This window comes from Carassius gibelio, chromosome B3, assembly GCF_023724105.1.
Source record: "Carassius gibelio isolate Cgi1373 ecotype wild population from Czech Republic chromosome B3, carGib1.2-hapl.c, whole genome shotgun sequence".
NCBI lineage: Eukaryota > Metazoa > Chordata > Actinopteri > Cypriniformes > Cyprinidae > Carassius > Carassius gibelio.
The window spans coordinates 9,688,795-9,708,788 of record NC_068398.1 but is presented as its reverse complement, the minus strand read 5'-3'; the positions used below and the strand labels follow the sequence as shown (position 1 = coordinate 9,708,788).

Below are 19,994 nucleotides of genomic sequence, written 5' to 3'. Positions count from 1 at the left end.
GATGTACTGTAGCGACCCGAACAGACCACCACAAAAACGCTCTCAAATATCTTTTCAATACAGAAATCCAGCAAATATCTGTGGTCAAAGCCTGGCTCGGGCTCAGTATTCTCTAACATGGATCCAATTTCCCTTTGCCGCCCACAACTGAAAGAAATGAGAGCATGACCCTATTTTCCGCGGTGTTTGGATTTCACCGTCCTACCACATTGCACAATCTGACTACTGTCTCTAAATTACCCCAATTAATCCTAATATTATGTACATTTCAAATGGATAATTATCAACTATTTAATCAAGAGTTGGCAAAGTGCGGTCAGAGATTTCAATAAACAGAAATTTGTTGATAGAACGGATGATTTTGAATTAAAGATGAGATGACTCGATGATTACCTGTGAGAGGCGACTGTTAATTACTCCAACAGAAATCCCCCAATTAACTTTGCCCCAGAAAGGATTTCTCTAAAGGTTGAGCAGTTCATTTATTAAATTGGAAACGATTGATTAGCAAAAGGAACCCGATACTGCCACATTCTGGCCATTACTAGCACACCAAGGGGGAAAGAAAAAAAGTAGGCTAAATACCAACTGTTATGGTATGGCTCGGTAATATTTTGATTATTTAAGATAAGTTTGGTGTAGATATAAAATTAAGCAAGTTATTATTGTAATGACTTTAAGACACTTTTAATAAAATAATTGTGATTAGCTTTTCATGGCAAATGTTTTTTTAAATCTAAAAATGCACACAACATACATGTATAGAAAACCCAAACACACTCTACATGTTATGTTGGGTTTGAGTTCTGCTCTATGGATGTGTTCTTGGCCCCACCCACCCACCACATCCCCTTGTTGACGTAGAGGCTGATTCTCCACAAGGCAAACTCTGCTCACCCAGCCCGAGCTGCCAGGACTCACATCCAGCAACAGGACAACCGAGGCCTCCATTCCACTCTATTTTCTCATTTAAAAAAAAAGAAGTATATTTTCATGCATAAAAATTAAGGGTGCACGGTGACATTTTTTCAAGGAATGGTTAGTAATGTTTAATTACTATAATTACCAAATGTTAGGTGATGCCACTAATTACAGTGGACATTTTATGGTGGATTTGACGTCAGTTACTGATTACTCGTAACTGAAAACCTAGCCTTAATTCAAATTTTTATTTCAGGTTCCATTATTTTGGTTTTTCCACCAGACTATACCTTCTCGGCTTCGCCTTCTCTCAGGCCACCTAGCTGCAGATTGAAACAAAAACCATCAGCTTTATAATTTTCGCCGGCAAGTTACCACACAGACATCCCACCCACACTGGTAATTATGAGTTAGTGGATCTGTTACGGCCTCAGTTCTCCTGACTGGATGACACTGGTGACCTCTAACTGGGCTTGGCTTGTGGCTTTGTCGTACTTACCAGTATTTCACCCTGAAGTGGTAAAGAAGGATGGGGTGGGGGCAGGTTTTGGGAAGAAAAAAAAATGAGACGGAGACACAGAAAACAAGCGAAGCAAGAAAAGGAAGACAGTGCAGGAGGATGGTCAAGGAATACCCGTTTTTCAAATGGAAATGAAAGGGTTTGAAGGGGATAAGGGTGTAATGCAGTGAGTCAAAAAACAGAGAACAGTCAAAGTGAGAGAGAGAGAGAGAGAGAGAGAGAGAGAGAGAGAGAGAGAGAGAGAGAGAGAGAGAGCAACAGAACAAAGTTACATGCAATTAGATTGACTGACACTGACAGTACCATATATCAGAATTGTCTATTAGGTTGTGTCATTGTCACGGCTGGATTCATGCACATTCTGAATTACACTTTCAACAGAAAAAGGAAGTTTGCATTAAATTAGGGCAAGACTGAAACAAAAAAACAATGCATTGATTACTCATTTGTCATGCGTCAGTATTACTAGCAGCTAGTACTGCTGTGATGCCAGTGAATGCAGAGTTTCTCAAAAGAGGGAGGAAATGAAAGGGAATGTCCCTGTCTAATAACAAAGCGTACTTTCAAGTTGCTTATGTCATTTCCACTGAAACCTTCATACAGGATAATCCCATTTCAGGTTCTTTTATTTTTCTAACTGGGTTAGAAAAAAAACAATTCTTTAGTGGGAAGCAATGTTCATTCAAGTGAAACAGTCTACATAAATACTGGTCCTAACCAGGTGAGAAGTGACAGAATACCAGCTGTCAACACAAATTGTAGTGGGATACTTTTCAATATCAGACATTTATCAACAAAAAATGATTTTAAAATAGAGGATTTAGTACTATAAGCTACTTTATAAAACTTTATATATAGTTACACAGACTACTCTAGGTGGGGATGTAAATAACTTTTTGTGGTAACGGCAAAAACTCAGGTTTAAATGGAAGCCTCAGGTTTTTTCGCTCATTGCATTATGTCGCACCTGGTAAGGACACCGTGTAAAAGGGTGTAGTTGATAACATTTATAAGTAATAAAGACCTTGGGGAAACGTACTGTTCAGTTTTTAATCACAGGGGGTAGATTAATAAAGAGATGATGTGGAAGGGATCCCTCAGGGTTCAATGTTAGGCCCTGTAGTGTTTAATTAGAATGGTGGAGGGCGTGATGGTGTTGTAACGAAGGAGTGTCAACTTGGATTGAAGAGCATGTGAAAGCAGAGAAAAGTGTACCTGGTTGGGAATGGCTCTTTTCTTGTTGACAACATTCCTTTGCTGGGCGCTGCAGGTGGGAAAAACACACAGAAAACACTGATTACGCACTGACTGCATATCGTTGTCTGTATTTTTAGAATAGCACAACAGTAAAATGATGATTTGTTTAAGCCTCCTTGGCACTCTGGGTGGGAGCAATCCTGCTCTGAGGTAGAGAGGAGGAATGGGGCAGGATATTAAAAAAAAAAAATAAATAAAAAAAAAAAGAGGAGATGGGTGGTCTGATTAACATCTGTCTAAGATGACTGAGTGTTTAAGGGGGCGCTAGCGCACCTGTTGTTGCTGTACCCTGGTATGGTACCGTCATCCATCCGTCTGAAGTCAAGACTGAAAGTGACGGCATGAGAACCGTTAAAAGAGGTGCCCTGACAAACTCACGGCATGCGCATATGGGTACACACGCAGGGCGAGCAGGGTCAGACAGGCTTGATGCTGTAGGCGACCTTTGTCTCAACTCTTGAATGCTCTACAGTAACCAAATGAGCATGCAAACATTTTACATGCTGGTAGTCTTTAGTTGTTACACTAGTTTTCTGAGAGATCAGAAACATGCACTAATCATTTTAGTACATTTATGTTATGTCCAATGCATTAGCCGTAATGCACAGGCATAGGGACCTTATCTGAACTTTTTAGTCCACTGCACTGACAGTAAACAGGAGACACAGTCAAAACGTGATGTGAGATTCTTAAACAACAGATGTTTAAAACATCTTGAAAGTACCTACAAAATCTATATACAAAACTAAATATTGCTGTTGATGCTCAGAGAGCATTACAGAGATAATAATATAGGATTGGGATGTCAAAAAAATTTAATTGCAAAGGGGAAGAGGGATTTTTAATGCTCTAAAAATTATCTTATGTTCACAAAGCTGAATTCATTAGAAAAAAATCTAAAACTGTAATATTGTGAAATATTATTACAATTTAAAATTATTTCTATTTTAATATTATATTTTATATAATAAAATATATTTTAAAATGTTATTAAGTCCTTTATTTATTCAGCATCATTACTCTAGTCATAATGTCACATGATCCTTCAGAAAGAACTGTTATATGCTGATTTGCTGCTCAAGCATTTCTTTTTACAAATAATAAAAGTTTTTGCTGCCTAGTATTTTTTTTTGTGTGTGTGTGGAAATAATGATACATGTTTTCAAAATTCTTTGATTAATAGTATTTTTTTTCTCCATATTTTGTAATATGTCACTTTTGAACAAATAAAATTAATTTATACTAAACTAAACTAAATAAAATAAAAATATTTGTGTATTTTACCATTGCTAGGGCACATGACCTCTTCCTTTCTAAAGGAGTCAGAATAAACTGCACTGCAGACCAGTCTTAGACTGCTAAAGTTAGGGGTCAAGCCTTGATGTGAGAAATGAAACCCAGAATGTGCCGCACTGGATGCTACACATACTTTGCAAATCCAATGAAGTCCTCATGGTTTGTGTTAATGTATGACAGCTCAATGTCAATCAGCAAAAGGACCTGGTAAAAAAACAAAACAATTTAGCATATTAAGAAAATGTATGAAAAAAAAAAAAAAAAACAAAGTGGTCAAAGCGGATCGTCTCTCGCCAGTCTCACACCTGGTCCTTGGTCTTGCCTTCTCTCTCTCTGACATAAGTAGTGACAATCCTCTCGGTCTCTTCTCGCAGTCTGGGGTAAGAGCCTAGCTGTGGGGAAAAACACCAGATAGATGCAGGCTATGGCATGTACACATAGCCACACGCACACGTGCGTAAACACACATACACATTCTGCGATGTGAAAGCGGTAACAGCTAACCACGATCAGACCTTTTCACACAGGTCGACGTGAGGACTAGTTTTCGCTAAGCCACCATGCACAAGAAGAACCAATGCAAGAGAGAGCAGGCATGCGCACACTCAAACACATGCAGATTTGATTCTTTCAGCAAGTTGTGCAGGTAAGACAGCAGTCACTCTCAGTCAGGAATGGACAGTGAATCAATAAATTAACTTCTAAGTGGAGTAAACTAAATTTAGGGGATGCTAGGGCTGGGAATCGAGAACCGGTTTCAATATCAATTCAGTTTCTAATATCATTTTCAAATACGACAGCCAAATGATGCTGATATTTTGCTCCGTTAAGTGTTATTATATGACTTCTTCCACTGAAATGATCAGAACACTGTGCTGTTGAATCTACAGCACCAAGACAAAAGACGTTATGGTTTAAGTGATATCTTTAGACTACTCTTATGAATCAAATGACCTTAAATGGCTCACTCATACACTATGTTTTTGTTTGAAAACGCATCTTTTTCTCTCCATTTTGCCCTTCCATCCACAGCGAGATGATGTTTTTGTTGAGGGACACAGAGATTTTTGAAAACGCTCTCCAAAGTGGACAAATCTGAAAACGCCGTTTTGGCCTTTCAGTGTGGACTGTGAAAACAAAGGCTTTTGAAAACGATTACGCTTGTTTAGTCATGTGACACTTATTGTACCAATATACTATATATCCATGTTTATACTGATAATGTGCCTGTTATTTGTTATTCACTTTCAACACTACTGCTAAAAAAAACTGCATTACTTTGTAGATTCTTCATATTACAGTCCTGCAAAGATGACAGACATTTTTTTGCAATTGCAGTTTTCTGAAAATGTGAGGACAGTTGTATTTTATATCAGACATACAATCGTGAGTGAGTGCGACCTGAACATGTCAGTGAAAGGTCAGATATTTTTTTATATTAAAGGTATAATATCATTAGGATCAATAGCTAGCTTGAAAAAGAATAATTTCTTCGATCAAGCAGAATTGGAACTAGAGCAAGAATTGGTAAACTTCTTAAGATTCCCATCACTAGATAATAAAACCTATAAATCTGAAGTGATAAGAATTGCATGTAAAATGCAGGACATATTTGCACTTTTCAGAGATTATATTTCCACCAATACCCTTCCAAAACTGAGAGGGAAATAGTGAGTTAAGAAAGGAAAGAATGGGAAATTTTCAAAAAGTATGTGACATTTGACAGGAAGGACAGAAGTAAGGCACTGCAGTTCCACCAATGACCACAAGGCGGCAGGTGACTGATCTTTGTTACTATGACAACAGCAGCAGCCTTTTTTTTGTGTCTGGGGAAGGAGGGAAAGCATCTGTTTCTGTATGTCTTTTACTTCTACAGTCAGTGGTTCAGGCTCACTGATGCTCTACTCAAGCAACAGAGTGAAAGTAGGTGATGTGCCACTGACAAACACTGGAACTGGGGCTCTAAAGCGGACTCAGATTTTCTTAACAATCTGGAGAGTTTTTATTGGATTCACATGGGATATGAAAACGTAAAACTCATTATGAGACCGAACTTCGGACGAGACACATGGACACATTCCAGACACACACTATGGGTGTGACGCGGAGAGAGGGCGTGGCTGACTGATATAGGTGGAAAGCTGGGAGGGCAGCAGCGGGTGGAAATGGAGAAATGGGACGCTTTTTGGACTTTTTGGCCTTTTCTCGAGCCGCTCCGGGTTACCTTGTTGCCACTTTTCCTGACGAGGGTGGTGAGTTCGGACACCACCAGGTCCACGCATTTCAGGCTGGGCTCTTTCAGTTTGCGGATCTGTTTTTTCACTATAGTCTCAAAGGCCAGATCAGGGGTGAACAACCCCGTTCTGAGGGGGTCAGGGTGGTGCCAGTGGGCAGCGGGGAGAAGAAGTGTTGAGTTAACAAAAGGAAAGAAAGAAAAGAAGAAGGGGAGGAATAAAAAGAGAGGAAACTTTTAGTTGATTAATCATTGCTGATCTATGAACAGATACAAACTAGGTCCAAAAGGGGGAGCCGCAGGTTTTCACATCCATGAATTATGTATTTTTTTTTTGCACCACAATAAACAGAGCCTAGAAAGTATTGTTCACTCAACGTCCAATGTATCTAGTTTAAAATACTGCCATTTGACACACCAAGTCCAATGCTAATACACAGTATAAATATTGGTAATTGTATTAAATATTCAAACAAGTGATGTATTTTTCAATGTATTTTTGGAAGTAAATAAATAATCGAATTGGTTCTGTTAAAGTCACAAAGTAAAAGAAGTAGCAACACATCTTTTTTTTTTTCATATCGGAAAACATGCATTAATAAATTGGTCACAATAAGATCTATTATATGTATAAATATAATAAATAGGGTGAATTTTCTTTTCACACTGACTTTAATAGTTCTTCTACATCTGTATTCTTCATTCACTGTGGAGTAAACGCAGCAATTCGAATCCCGACTCGAGTACCCTTCCCGATTCTGCCCCTTTATCTCTCTGCAACTTCGCTTCTTGTCAGCTCTGATCCCTCCTATCATAATAACAGGGAAAATGCAAGGTGCTTAGGATGTTGCAGGACCCCTGGCTCATCCCTTTTAGACCGCAGATGACCAGAGAGTGACATTCTCTGCTCATCTCCTTGTCACAAGACCATCACAACACCCCAACACACGACAGCAGAGCCAGCCCACACGGCAGCCGGGGGGTCGAGGGGGTCACACCACCACACACTCTGTTTGTCTCAGGTGTAGTGTGACCCCCTCATGGGGAGCCCCACTGTGGCCAGGCTGGGGTACTGCAGTACCTTGTTGGTGCACTGCCTGACTGTGTTGATGAGCTCCTGAATAACCAGATCGATACATTTCAGACAGGGCTCTTTCAGCTTAATGATCTGCTTTTTCACGATGGCTTCAAACGCCAGATCTGGAGTGAACAGCCCAGTTCTGAGAACGCACAGGACAGACAGACAGCAGGACGTAAGAAGACGAGAGACGAACAGTGAGGAGAAACACAACAACAACAAGTGTGGCAAAAAATAACTCAAAGACAGATATTTGTGATAATGACATTAAAATAGAAGTGAAAGCGTGTGAAACTAGGATACTTGAAGGTGAAGTGGAGGAGGATAAACTTTAGCTCACAAAGACTAAAACAAAAAATAAAGTGAGATTGAAAAAAATAAATGGACAGAAGAGCGTAGCTCGCTGTGGGGAAAAAGCAGTCAATTAGACATTTCAGAGATAAGGTTTCCCTTAAAATCAACTTTTTGTAGGCACAATCTTGTAGTACAAGCAACTAAATTATGCACAAAAAACAACGGTAGAACAAAAGATGGGAAGAAGAAACAATGTTCTCAAAATATTGTTGAAAAATGAGCACAAAAATTTGGAGGTGCAAAAATATACGTCTGCAATTGATTTTGCATGTATAAAATCAGCATTTTGTTATTGTATTCTGCGCACATCTAGTAATACAGATTTACGCAAATTTGAAGTTTAGTTCCTTAAATCAACTCTCATAATGTGGAGCCTGTAGTGGTTCTTGATTTCAAAATAATAAAATAGCTGTTTGATCAGGGGCCCGTTCTTCGTACGTCGCTTATTACATCCGAGATCAAATGACACATCATCGTGCTAATCATGATCCGGCTAATTGGGTTCTTCGAACACACCTGTTGTGCATGATTAGTATCGCTGGATTGAGTTATCTGAGATAATTGCGCGTTCATGTGTTGGCTTAAAAGGGGATATGTATCGATACTCGAAACCATGATCAGCAGTGCAGCGATTGGCTGGTGGCAAGACGGCAATGTAATGACGTCATATAATTTAAAATGACACCCGACGAAAAGCTTGACAAATTTCTGGACTTTTATAAGGAAACAGCCAAGCAAACAAAACTACATAAATGTTACAATAGATACATGAAACAGATAATAGATACATGTTTTTATTTTATTAGAATTTTTTTCATGATTCCTAATTATTTAGATTCGCAATTTATAATAGTTGTGCAGTCTTTACATTTTTAATTCAATGTAGAAAGTATCTATTCATTTCATTTTATATTTGGACAGATTTGTTACGTGACCGCATTAATGAAAGTTTCTTAAGGATCAATATCATGATATCTGCATCTCCTGCGCTCCATCAAGCCCCGCCCATATTATCATCATCACTCAAAATAATGCACGACTATTATACTCTGTATAGCATGTGTGTAAGACTCTAATACAATTATAAAGAAATAATTTTATGACAAATAAATATTTCAGTGAGTAAAACTGGCTGTCTATAGTAGGCTGTTATGGACTAGCTACACAGCATTTTTATATTATTTTTAATTAAAATTTTTTAATGATTATTATTTTAAATTATTGTCCCTGGGTCAGTACGATACTCTTGTAATAAAGTAGCGGTGGTAGCAGGCATATTTTGAGTATCATTTCTGGTTGAAAAGAAGCGATGTAATCCTGTTTACATGAAATAAGCTGCTCCCAAGCAGGTTTACGCTAACGGACCTGTTGCTATGACAGCAGCTCCGGGATGAGCTTCGAAGAACCAAATGATCCAAGATCACGCCAAATCGTCAACATTCAAATCCAGCTAACTGAGTTAGCGACTTACGAAGAACAGGCCCCTGATGTACTTCCATGTATAAATAAATATATTTTCTATATAATGAGATATATTTTCCAGAGTGTAAGTCCTACGCAAGATTTTGTCTTCTTCATCTGACATACCTGTATATTCCCACATGTCTTATATAATGCACTTATCCTCAAGCAAAAAAAAAAAAAAACATGGATTTGAATTTGTGTCAAATATGAAGGGCAGATGAGCTCAGGTTTATTTATAAAGCACATTTTCCTATGCACCGTCAGTTTCAGTTTTTACTTTAAATACATTTATTCAGGCTTGCCTTTAATAGTATGTAATATTATTTATAATGAATGCCATTATAATAATAAAAAAATTATATATATATATATATATATATTTTTTTTTTTTGTTCTGTTAACAGTTACATTTATAAGATTTCAGTAAGGGAATCTAAAATAATTGTATATAATTTTAAAATGTTTGTAAACTATCCAATGTATTTTTTATTTAAAAAAAAAAGACTTCTAAAAGACTGCATTATCTCTATAATGCAATTTTGACCTGATGCAACTTCCAATCAAGTATGACTTATTTTCCAGAAAATATGGTATTGCGAAAACGGTGGTGACATGCAGAAAATATTTTAAAACGCCTCTATTACTGATATATACATCTACTAACAGATGCAATATGTACAATTTTGCTTATATTTACCACAAGACAGATAATAAGAAAAACTGTGAGCAGTAAAGCAATTCTGGTAGCTGTGTTGTGAAAGCATGACCTTACTATAAAGGGAGAGCGAGAGAGAGAGAGAGAGAAAGAGTGAGATATTAGTGAGTGAACAGAGGACATGAGAAGTGCTGTGGCTTTCGTGCCGTCACATGGCCTGCAGGCTTGACAATCGCTTGCGGCCAACGGGACACCACTTGCCTGACACCATGGACGTTCTTAATGGCGTGACTGATTTCTCGCCGGAGCTCCTTCTCGTCAAACACAATCTGAAAGAGGAAGAGAGACTTCATAACAGGGACCTGCCACTGCACCTGTGTGGCATTCCGGGTTTCCCGGAAACTTGTTGGGACGTTATCTAAAGATCAAAGTAGAACTTCCAGACTTTCAGACCATTTCATCAGCTCAAAAGCAGACAAAACAGTGTTGAGACCAAGCATTTACCTTGACCAGCTCGAAGGGGAAGCGCTCATGGAAAATTCGGTTAATCCTGGCACCTCCGGACAGCTCTGCAGTGTCCACCTGGTCTCCGGACCCCTCGATGCGCTTCTCAAAGTCCACTCCAAACTGCTGGACCATCCTGAAAGAGGTCCTCAGAGCTATAAACATTTGTCTACAGTTTTGAGCCCAGAAACTGGTCGAGTTCGAGACGCTAGAGCTGTCGTAAACACTCACTGCAGAAGGGCCTTGGTTTTTCGCGTAGGGTCATCCGGGCGGAAGTTCTTATACTCTTCCACCTCTTTTTCCAGAGAGAGAAGCTGAGACTGGAGTTTGCTGCGCAGGCCGGGTAGCGTGTCCCGGATGTGGTTGGTTAATTGCTAAAAATAAAAGATGAAAATGACAAATCTTTTCTAAAACCATAACCGTATTTTGGGTAAAAGTGATTTGGTCCTCACCTGGTTGAGGGTCTTCTGTAGGTGCGGTGTTCCCATTCGTTCAGCCATGTGTCTGTAACTGGGGTGGGACAGGAAAAACTTCCTTTCGGCTGCCAGTGCAGCACGAATGTCCTTCCTGCCATCTATGTCTTTCTGACTACGATTCACTACACCAATATAACCTGGGACAGGGAAAACGGCAATAAATGGCGTGTGCCAGGGCCGGACGACTTGACAATATATACAGTGCAATGATAGAAATGTGTCAACTGAAATTTTGCAATATTGTTTACACTGCGACTGATATATGCACTAGTATGAGTGGATATGAATGCTTCATGTTATTTACATGTGAGGAAAACAAAGAAACAGGAAGGGATGTAAAAACACAGGACAGGACATGTCCAAAACAAGTCAGGACAAGAAGCAAGAACTTTTAGAGTAAGTCAACAAAAATATATGGGAAGCTACTTCTCCGCCTAGAAAATAGTTATTATTATATTAAATATTATATTATATTTTGTTGTAATTTTATTTGCATTTAAAATTACATAATGTGATGCAATCCTGTTCAAAAGCTTGGTCAGTCAGTATTATATATTTATTTTATTATTTTTTATTTCATTATTACAGAAAGGAATACTTTTATTCAGCAAGGATGCATTAAATTTTTCATTGGTTATAAAATATTTCTATTTCAGATTAATGCTGGTCTTTTGAACTTGCTATTCATCAAAGCTATGATTTCTGAAGGATCATGAGACACTGAAGACTGGAGTAATGGCGCTGAAAATTAAGCTTTGTATCACAGGAAGTTATAATATTTTAAAATATAAGGAAATCGAAAACAGTTATTTTAAATTGTAATGTGTCACAATTTTACTGTATTTTTGATCCTTGGTCAGCATAAGAGACTTTTTTTTTTTTTTAACAAAACAAGAAAGTCTTATCGACCCAAACTTGTCAAGTAGAAACTGCCCACCTCTGCGCAGTGGTAAGAGTTTATTTTCCAGGATATCCCGTGCGTCTGTACCCTCATCCATTAGATCCAGTTTAGTAATCACACCGATGGTACGCAGTCCTGTTGAAACAAATAAAAACACACTATCAACACTGTTCAAACAGGGCTCCTTTAGGGCTCATTAACATTTCCAGTCATTTATTATTACTGGACCAACATTCTGTGATTCACTAAGAAACTCCTTTATTGACTCATAAAACTGACCTCACTATGGTTTGCTATTGAAGATATTTCCAGGTTTTCCATGACTTATGTGAACTCAATACACATCCTTTTGTTATTTTATCCGTGTGTAACCCTTCCAGCAATCCTCACCTTGAGGGTCCACTTCCTTCGCCACCTTGAGAGCGTCTGAGTTGGCCAGGTCAGTGTTGGCCGGGGTGACCGCCAGGATCAGGCAGCTTTCTCTAGTGATGAACTGCAGAATCATGTCTCGAATCTGGTGCTCGATGTCTGGCGGCTGGTCGCCCACCGCAACCTTAGTCATACCGGGCAAATCGATGAGGGTCAGATTCAGGACTGTCGAACAGAGAGAGAGGCGAGTGAGATTTTAACAATGGCTGCCGAGTGTGGACCGAGGAAAGCTGTGGTCTTAGGGAGTCTGGTGCTGTATTACCGTGTGGAGAGTAAACCCTCAGGTTGATGGGAATAGGAGAGATGCCCTTATTGGAGCCAGTGATCCTGTCGGTCTCGGCTTCAATTTCTTGCCGGACTTCATCAAAGTCCACAAACTTTCTCCCTTTGCAGTGCAAGAATTCCGCATATTCTACAAAGAGAGCGAAGGAGTGTGTGTGGTTTAGAGCGATGACATTTCAGCATCAAGGAAAAAAAAAAATACATGAACCATACAGTAATATTATCACCTAAAGGCTAAACCATAGCACTTTCATAAAGAAAGAGAGATAGCATTATACAAGTTCTTATAATTAACTAATTATAACGATCGCTTCATTAATAAATAATTAATTCCATACTTGAATTAAGATAAATGTAACCTGAAAACGCTGTTTTAGGTGCCAAAACAGCATTACTGATTTTATTTTAGCTAAATTTTAGTAGTAATATAACTAAAACTGAAATTCATAAATTTATATTATATTGACATTAAAAAAAAAAATTTGCAAACAACACCATAAAATGACAAATTTTTTTATTCAAATTAAAATAGGAAATAGAAAATGCATATAAAAAATATTCTAAATATTAATAAAAAATATAATAGCATTTCAGTGAGACCAAAATAACACTGTTCAATATAAATTAATACAAAAGGTCAAAAACTGACGTTAAACCGAGGGCCATGGGTCAAATGCAAATGCATTATGTAACTACACACACACACACACACACATATATATATATATATATACATACACACATATACATACACACATATATATATATATATATATATATATATATATATATATATTAAACTTTTACACTTTTAATTCACTTACACTTTTTTAAAAAAAATCTAAGATTTTAAATTAAGGCATGCTTCAATTAATGTGTTTTTTTCCCTTTTCCTATTTTCCCTCCTCTGCATTAACAGAACCAAACTTCATTTTGTTCTACTATTAATTCAGAATGGAATAAAAACCGTTTTTCAATTCCCAATGACGTGAATGATCCACAGATAATGTGCAGACACAAGCAGACAACATCAGTTCAGCTTTGTTATGTTCATCTTTATGGTCAATTGCGCTCATTTGGAAGATAATATGTTCGGTAATGTCTTTCTGTCTGAATTAATTCTCCATCTGCACTTCCCTGTTCTCGCTACAGTACAGCGCCTCATGCTGTAAACAATAGAAATGATAATTGCTTTAAAGTGGCTGAGTGATGTAAATGTTAGAAGGGAAATTTTCAGAGGGGAAGCAGAATAAAATGGCATTATAATAGCTGAAGTGTCATTTTTGTAACACTAGTAAGAGGAATTGCACAGAATTTGATATAATTTGAATGAATAAATGGTTTAAACTCTATTGTGTAGCACTTCATCAAAAAAAAAAGAATGGAATTAATTTAATTTAATTTAATTTGAATAAAGCTCTACTGCGTAGTGCTTTCTGTCAAAAATAAATAAACAAAATTAAAAAATAAACCCTGGCTGAAGAAAAAATAAAAAAAAGACAAAACATTACAAAAGGGATCTATTATTGCTTAAACGGCAATAAGTCATTAAATGAAAGTTAAAACTACACAAAACAATTCTATACATACATTATGCAATTCTACACATATATTATTTCAAAAGGGCCCTTGATATGTCACTTGATACGACACATTTTTTCGTGTCACACCTCTTTAGCTCCAGCATAGTCATAGGGCATTGTGCATGAATACATATGAAAGCATGTGGTTTCAACCTTCCGCATACATACACAAAAATACCTGAGAAGGCTTTGTTTGGTTGTGCTGCGCTCATCAACACTCACCAGCTTTGTTGTTTACTAGCTGCAGAATGAGAGGCCTGCGGGTGACGATTCCGGAGCCTCGGGGAAGGAAATCCCTAGAAAAAGAGAGAGAAAGAGACAGTGAATATGGGTGGAGGAGAGACAAACACTCTTGAGTCGTTCATAGCAACCAAGCTCAATTTTCAGGGGGGACAAGACCAAGATCAAATTATTCATGAGTAAGGGAGCGAATGTTTAGGGGCAACCTCTTTGCATTCATATCAGAACACACTCACACACACAAACACACACACACACACAAACCAAGATGCTATTTGGCCCCTTGTAGCAATGAATTTTAAAACATGGTAGCATCTTCTGAAGGCCTGATTCCCAAGAGGCTGTGGCGCCTTTGCAAATGAATGACTATGGCAGTATCTCACAGCCAAATCAGGGTGCATTTAATAACACTGTGGCACATTATAAACACCCTCGGAGATCAAACTGTGAGCTGACAGCAGGGCAATTTCAGTCCTTATACTCCAACATATTTGCAGATCTAATAAGCAGCATGGAGGCAATGAAGATACATTTTTAATAATATCATTGAAAATGATGCAGACTTTCAATCAAAAAGGTTCTCTTGCCAAGTATGTGAACACAGACACAAATACACAGCCAAAACATTGTGAACACACGGCCCACTGTACATGAGTAATGCTCTTGACTCCGGTACTCAAGGGGGCGATAGATAGAGCTACCTTCAAATATCTATGCTATATGTTATTATTTAGTTAGCTAGCTATAAACATAAAATAGTAGTGTTATTATATAGTGCATTAAAATGACCAAACACATTTTAAGTCTATCTGAGTTGACATTTTTCCAATTAATTTAATAAAAAAAAAAAAAAAATTTTTTAAAAAAAATGAATCAATTTTTAACTGATCGGTATCAGACCAATGAACGTGTGTAGGGACCATGTCAATGGGAACACAGTTCATGCACGGAGCTCACTTCTAATGAGCTGATTATCAGAATAAGGTGCGTTAACAAAGAGACATACAAAATATGCAGAGCCGGTGGGCGCGATGATTGGAATTGAGAACCACTGATTAAAGTATGGAGCGGCAGTACTTATCACACATTTTACATGATTATATGTTTGTTAGTGGTACTGAGGATCTGCAAATCATTCGCCAATGTCCTCAGTCATCTCTCCTTACACCGTGTCTAACATAACCCGGATGCAACGATTGTTGTGTTGCGGTGCGCCGCATCAACTAAAGACTGTCTACACTCGACGCGACAAAGCCACCGTTGAAAATCATTTGAAATGTGTGTAAGCACGTCATAAATATAACACGGCAGCAGTTTACAGTAAGGGATTTGTGGTGTCATGCCGCACTGCATCCAGTGTAGACAGCATAACTGATTGTATATACCATCCCGCTCGCATCTGGTGTAGACACAGTGTTATTAATCGTTAGTTGTTTTCCTTTATAAGGATTCATGCTTTGGGCGCCATACCCCCATTTTTTTCAGTACCACCTCGGCTGAGGATCCAAGCGAGCTGTACCATTACCAAAATGTTTGGCCAGAGTTTGGCCAGAGAGAATCTTCACTACCTGCGTCACTGAACTTGCTAAACGAGACACTAGATTTAAATCAGCGCAGCCAGCTAAGGATTGAATGCAACTTTTTTTTACGAATGCAATCGTTTTAAAAACACGTTGCATGTGACCGGCCCTTATTCATGACATGACCAGCATATGTTTTCCATGCACACCGTGCAGACACGATTACTCCAGATAGTGTTTGTATTATCCACACAATGGAAGTCAGTAGTTAACAATACTATTTGGTTACTAATATTCTTTAAAATATATTCTTAGAGAGAAAAAAGTTTGGAAAACATAGGGTGGCAAAGGGATGGACAATTTCTGGTAAATTTCCAAATATCCCTGGAATATCCCCCAAAATCCAGAAAATTTACTGGAAATGTTCCACCTTTTTGCAACCCTAGAAAAAATATGTGAGAGTATTTGAGGACAAGACTTCTATTTTCGGATGAACTAACCATTTACCACATTCCTTAGATAATGGCAGCTGTGTCTTCGTAACAAAAACTTCATGCAAAAAGGAATGGGATTTTACCTTCAATAAACTGTCATCAACCATGACAACAGTCATCCAGAAATATAAAACAGTCCATAGACAACATTGTTTCAACTATGAACATTTGCATTCATTTACTTGTGTCCGGTATGTTTCAGACTTTGGGAGAGTTTAAAAACGCATGATGAAACACCAATGATGTGTCCTTTTTCCCCATGGGAAGCTTTGATGGCATCCCACGTGCTGTGGGTGGGTTGAAAGCGTGTCTGCATGTTCAAGAGGAGTCTAATCATAGTCTGTCTTAATGAGTAAGCCTTCCTCTCCAGGAGATCCTGCTCTACATCTGGTCCTGATCAAAGCTTGTGCAGTCAGCTATGAATCCAGCCACCCTTTCCCAGAAATCACCGGCCCACCTAATGCACAATGCAGCAGAGCCTGAGGAGATAGACAGACCATCCTTTAAACACACACACACACACACTGCTACACTACAAAAGAAGGCCCATACACAAAGAGATGCTCAGCTCTGTGTGTTCAATCTGAATGGTTCGATTCACAGTAAATGAACCAAGCCGTTCTTAATCACTTGAACACTGTGTCAGAAACTCTAATGCATGTTAAAACTATGCTTAAAGCCATCAAAATACAAATGGAAAAGTAAGCCAGAGCTTTAATGTGTGTCCTATGAAGACGGCACCGTCTGGCTGCATGAAGCACATTGATGTATGACAACAGCCAACGCCTGGAGGGGGAGAAGGGCGAATGAAAACAGGCCACACAGAGACGTGTGCAGTCTTCACACTCTCTTACACCCACTCAAAGCCCAACACCTACACATACACACACTCATTTATACGGAAAATGATGTCCGGTAAATACGTATTCATTTGACTGCTCCATTTGACTACTATTTAAATCATTATTCAGTAATAGGAAAATTTGTTATATATTATTTTACCCATCACATGATCCTACAGAAACCATTCTAATTTGCTGGTTTGCTGTGCAAGAAGCATTTATTTTTGGTATCAATATACAGTTGAACATCCAGTTTAACAGTGGAAAGACAGTTTTGTGGAAACCGTAAACACCATTTTTTTTTCATATATGACAAAGCTTAATTATCCCAAATTTTGCATATTATTTAATGTTATTATATTTGTGTTTATAGCTGCTGTTTTTGTACTCAATATATTCTTTTATTTTATTCTCTCCACACATAAATTGCCTTGTATGATGGATGCAGTCTTGCATAACCTCGGCATACTTTACTTGGAAAAAACCTTGTTCTGTTTCGCTTGCCGCATGAATCTTTTCATTAATAAGAGACACAGAATACATATTAATGGTGATATCTGTATAGTATATATAACTAATATCATCAATAAATGGTATCTTTAACTATAAATCCAATCTGTTCATCTTTAGAAAATCTAAATAAATGAAGGAAAAAAAGATGGCTTGTAAATACACACATGCGCAGTGGACTGAAGTGCTTTGCTAATAAGAAGATATATCCACACTGCAGGAAGCAACACGCTGCGAGCGCTTCAGAAGACTCATGGCTTCCTTTCTCACTTCTTTCCAGTGCAAACAGGCAGGTGGGCTGCTGTCCATTATTCATGGCCTTTAAATGATAGAGGAGGCTGAGCAGATTGTGTATCATTTCATCCATTATGCATGCAAAACTGCAGAGCGGCGCAGAGAGAGTGGAAAGAGAGCGGGAGAGACGGACTTCAGCAACTCCCAGCGTGAGTCTCACTCCACCAGCGGGAGAGGCGGACTAATCGCCTGCTCTCATTAGCCAAAATACGGAGTTCACTCATTAAATACAATGGAGCAGACAGAAAACTGTATTTCGTTTGTTTATTTAAAAAAAAAAAAAAAAAAGACACATAACCTATTGAGAATGTGTCATATTCGGCTCAAAATCAATAGGAAAGGTGTTTTTTTTTTTAATTATGAAGATGTTTAAAGGTGTTGCAATCATTTTTTGCAACACCAGCTATGAAATGTCCCTGCCACTTGATGGATATCACTGAAATGAATGTGCTGAGTAATCACATCTGTCTTTTGTGACCGCAAGGGTTAGGTTGGGTGTTAGCCAATCAGAAAATTATCTGTTAAGGGAGTGAACAAGTATAGAAAACTTTAAATTAATTTTGGTAGTAACAAAAGTTATTGACCTAACAATGGCAAAGAGGAGCCACTGGTACACTGGTTACGGTCTTATTACTACAAATGATACACTTACACTATAGAGGAAGTATGTTTAATATTCATATGAGCAAGTACACAGTAGAGCTTTACCTCCATGAATTATGGCCCAAACTATCAGTTTCCTCCTGTGTATGCTCTCTGGTTGAAGGGAACAAATCAGGCCTTGTGTGCCTTTTATAGATATTCAACGTGATGACTTAAATAATTAAACGCTGGATGAAAGCACATCTATATTTGTGAGGAAGGAGGAAACACAATTAAGTGAGCTGCAGGCAGAATATTTCAACTAGACCTTTATAAATAAGCCAAGTTTGACCTCCCACCAAAGCATGGCTGCAACTAATTGATTAATGTGAGTTTATTTGTTAAACAGATATATATTTTATATATATACATAAAAATATAAAAAAATATATATATATATATACATAAAAATATAAAAAAAAAAAATTATATATATATATATATATATATATATATATATATATATATATATATATATATATATATATATATATATATATATATATACACACACATCCTCAAACAATGTGCAAAATGAATGATATGAAAACAAATACAGTGAATGTATCTATGCAAGTCATACTTTTTATGATATATTTATTCTTCGTAATATTATGTTTCAATTATTATACATTTATTCGTATAAAAAGGTTAAAATATTAACTTGTATTTTCTAAAAAAAAATAATAATATTTTCTATATTTCTTCTGTAGAACAATAGAAAGAGTCAACATGAATGAAGGAGAGCACATGATCATGACAGAATGTTTATTTGTAGGTCTTTGTAATAATTTATGAATTGGAACACCTATCCAACCCAAGATGATGTACCTACAGTATAGCTGTAGTGCTCAGTGCCCACATGATGAACAACAGCATGAACTACATACAGAGGTCAGCCAATCAAAACAAAGACATTTACAAATAGAAGTCTTAAAGGTACAGTTGCAAAACCAGGCTGTTTATTTCTAAGTGTCACTGAGAGGCTTGAAAATGGTCGTGTAAAGTACAATATCTTTTGGACATGGGATTTTGGACAGGGTTCTTTAGTTTTCAATGGTAAGCTGTTTGTTTGTGAAGCGTCTCTCACCATTAACAACATATGGAATGACAAAAAACAACAACTTCCTTTGTCTCCTCCAATTCATAATTAATAACTGATGGGTTCAGTTTCCTCAGCACATTTGTCACAAACAGCCCGTGGCATTATCAGCACGATCTGCCTGCCTTTCACAAGGTTCCCGCTGTGTTCTCGTTCCAGTTTTATACTCCTCCCATAGTGAGCGCAGCAAACTGAACAACAGCCCCTCCTAAAGCAGCCGGCGGAGCCAGATAGCAGAAGTCACGCAGAACAATTACATCAGCCCCGCAATAAACACCCAAGATGGAGGCGCTGGCCTGCGATTGGATCTAACCACCAGATCTGGAGAAATATCTTGAAAACCCAGTTCGGCTAGATGAAATTTGAACAAGAACCGCAACGTTGGTCTCGTTCTACT

General features: G+C 37.8%; 1 protein-coding gene across 7 annotated transcripts in view; it reads right to left on the bottom strand.

Moving 5' to 3' along the window:
- Window positions 1-19,994, bottom strand: part of LOC127953849 (dynamin-2) — a 44,275-nt gene that overhangs the window by 17,489 nt on the left and 6,792 nt on the right. For 3 of the 7 annotated variants that reach the window (XM_052553188.1, XM_052553184.1, XM_052553185.1), the window contains exons 2-14: window positions 14,176-14,249; window positions 12,351-12,500; window positions 12,050-12,253; window positions 11,696-11,794; window positions 10,735-10,895; window positions 10,514-10,656; window positions 10,283-10,418; window positions 10,040-10,107; window positions 7,309-7,447; window positions 4,300-4,386; window positions 4,128-4,198; window positions 2,657-2,705; window positions 1,421-1,432 (exon numbers count right to left, since the gene is read on the bottom strand). In XM_052553188.1, the coding sequence (XP_052409148.1) occupies window positions 1,421-1,432; window positions 2,657-2,705; window positions 4,128-4,198; window positions 4,300-4,386; window positions 7,309-7,447; window positions 10,040-10,107; window positions 10,283-10,418; window positions 10,514-10,656; window positions 10,735-10,895; window positions 11,696-11,794; window positions 12,050-12,253; window positions 12,351-12,500; window positions 14,176-14,249 (1,393 nt within the window). Of the gene's footprint in view, window positions 1-1,420; window positions 1,433-2,656; window positions 2,706-4,127; window positions 4,199-4,299; window positions 4,387-6,218; window positions 6,358-7,308; window positions 7,448-10,039; window positions 10,108-10,282; window positions 10,419-10,513; window positions 10,657-10,734; window positions 10,896-11,695; window positions 11,795-12,049; window positions 12,254-12,350; window positions 12,501-14,175; window positions 14,250-19,994 lie in introns of all 7 variants that reach the window. The other 4 variants (XM_052553186.1, XM_052553187.1, XM_052553189.1 and 1 more) reach the window with 3 other exon arrangements.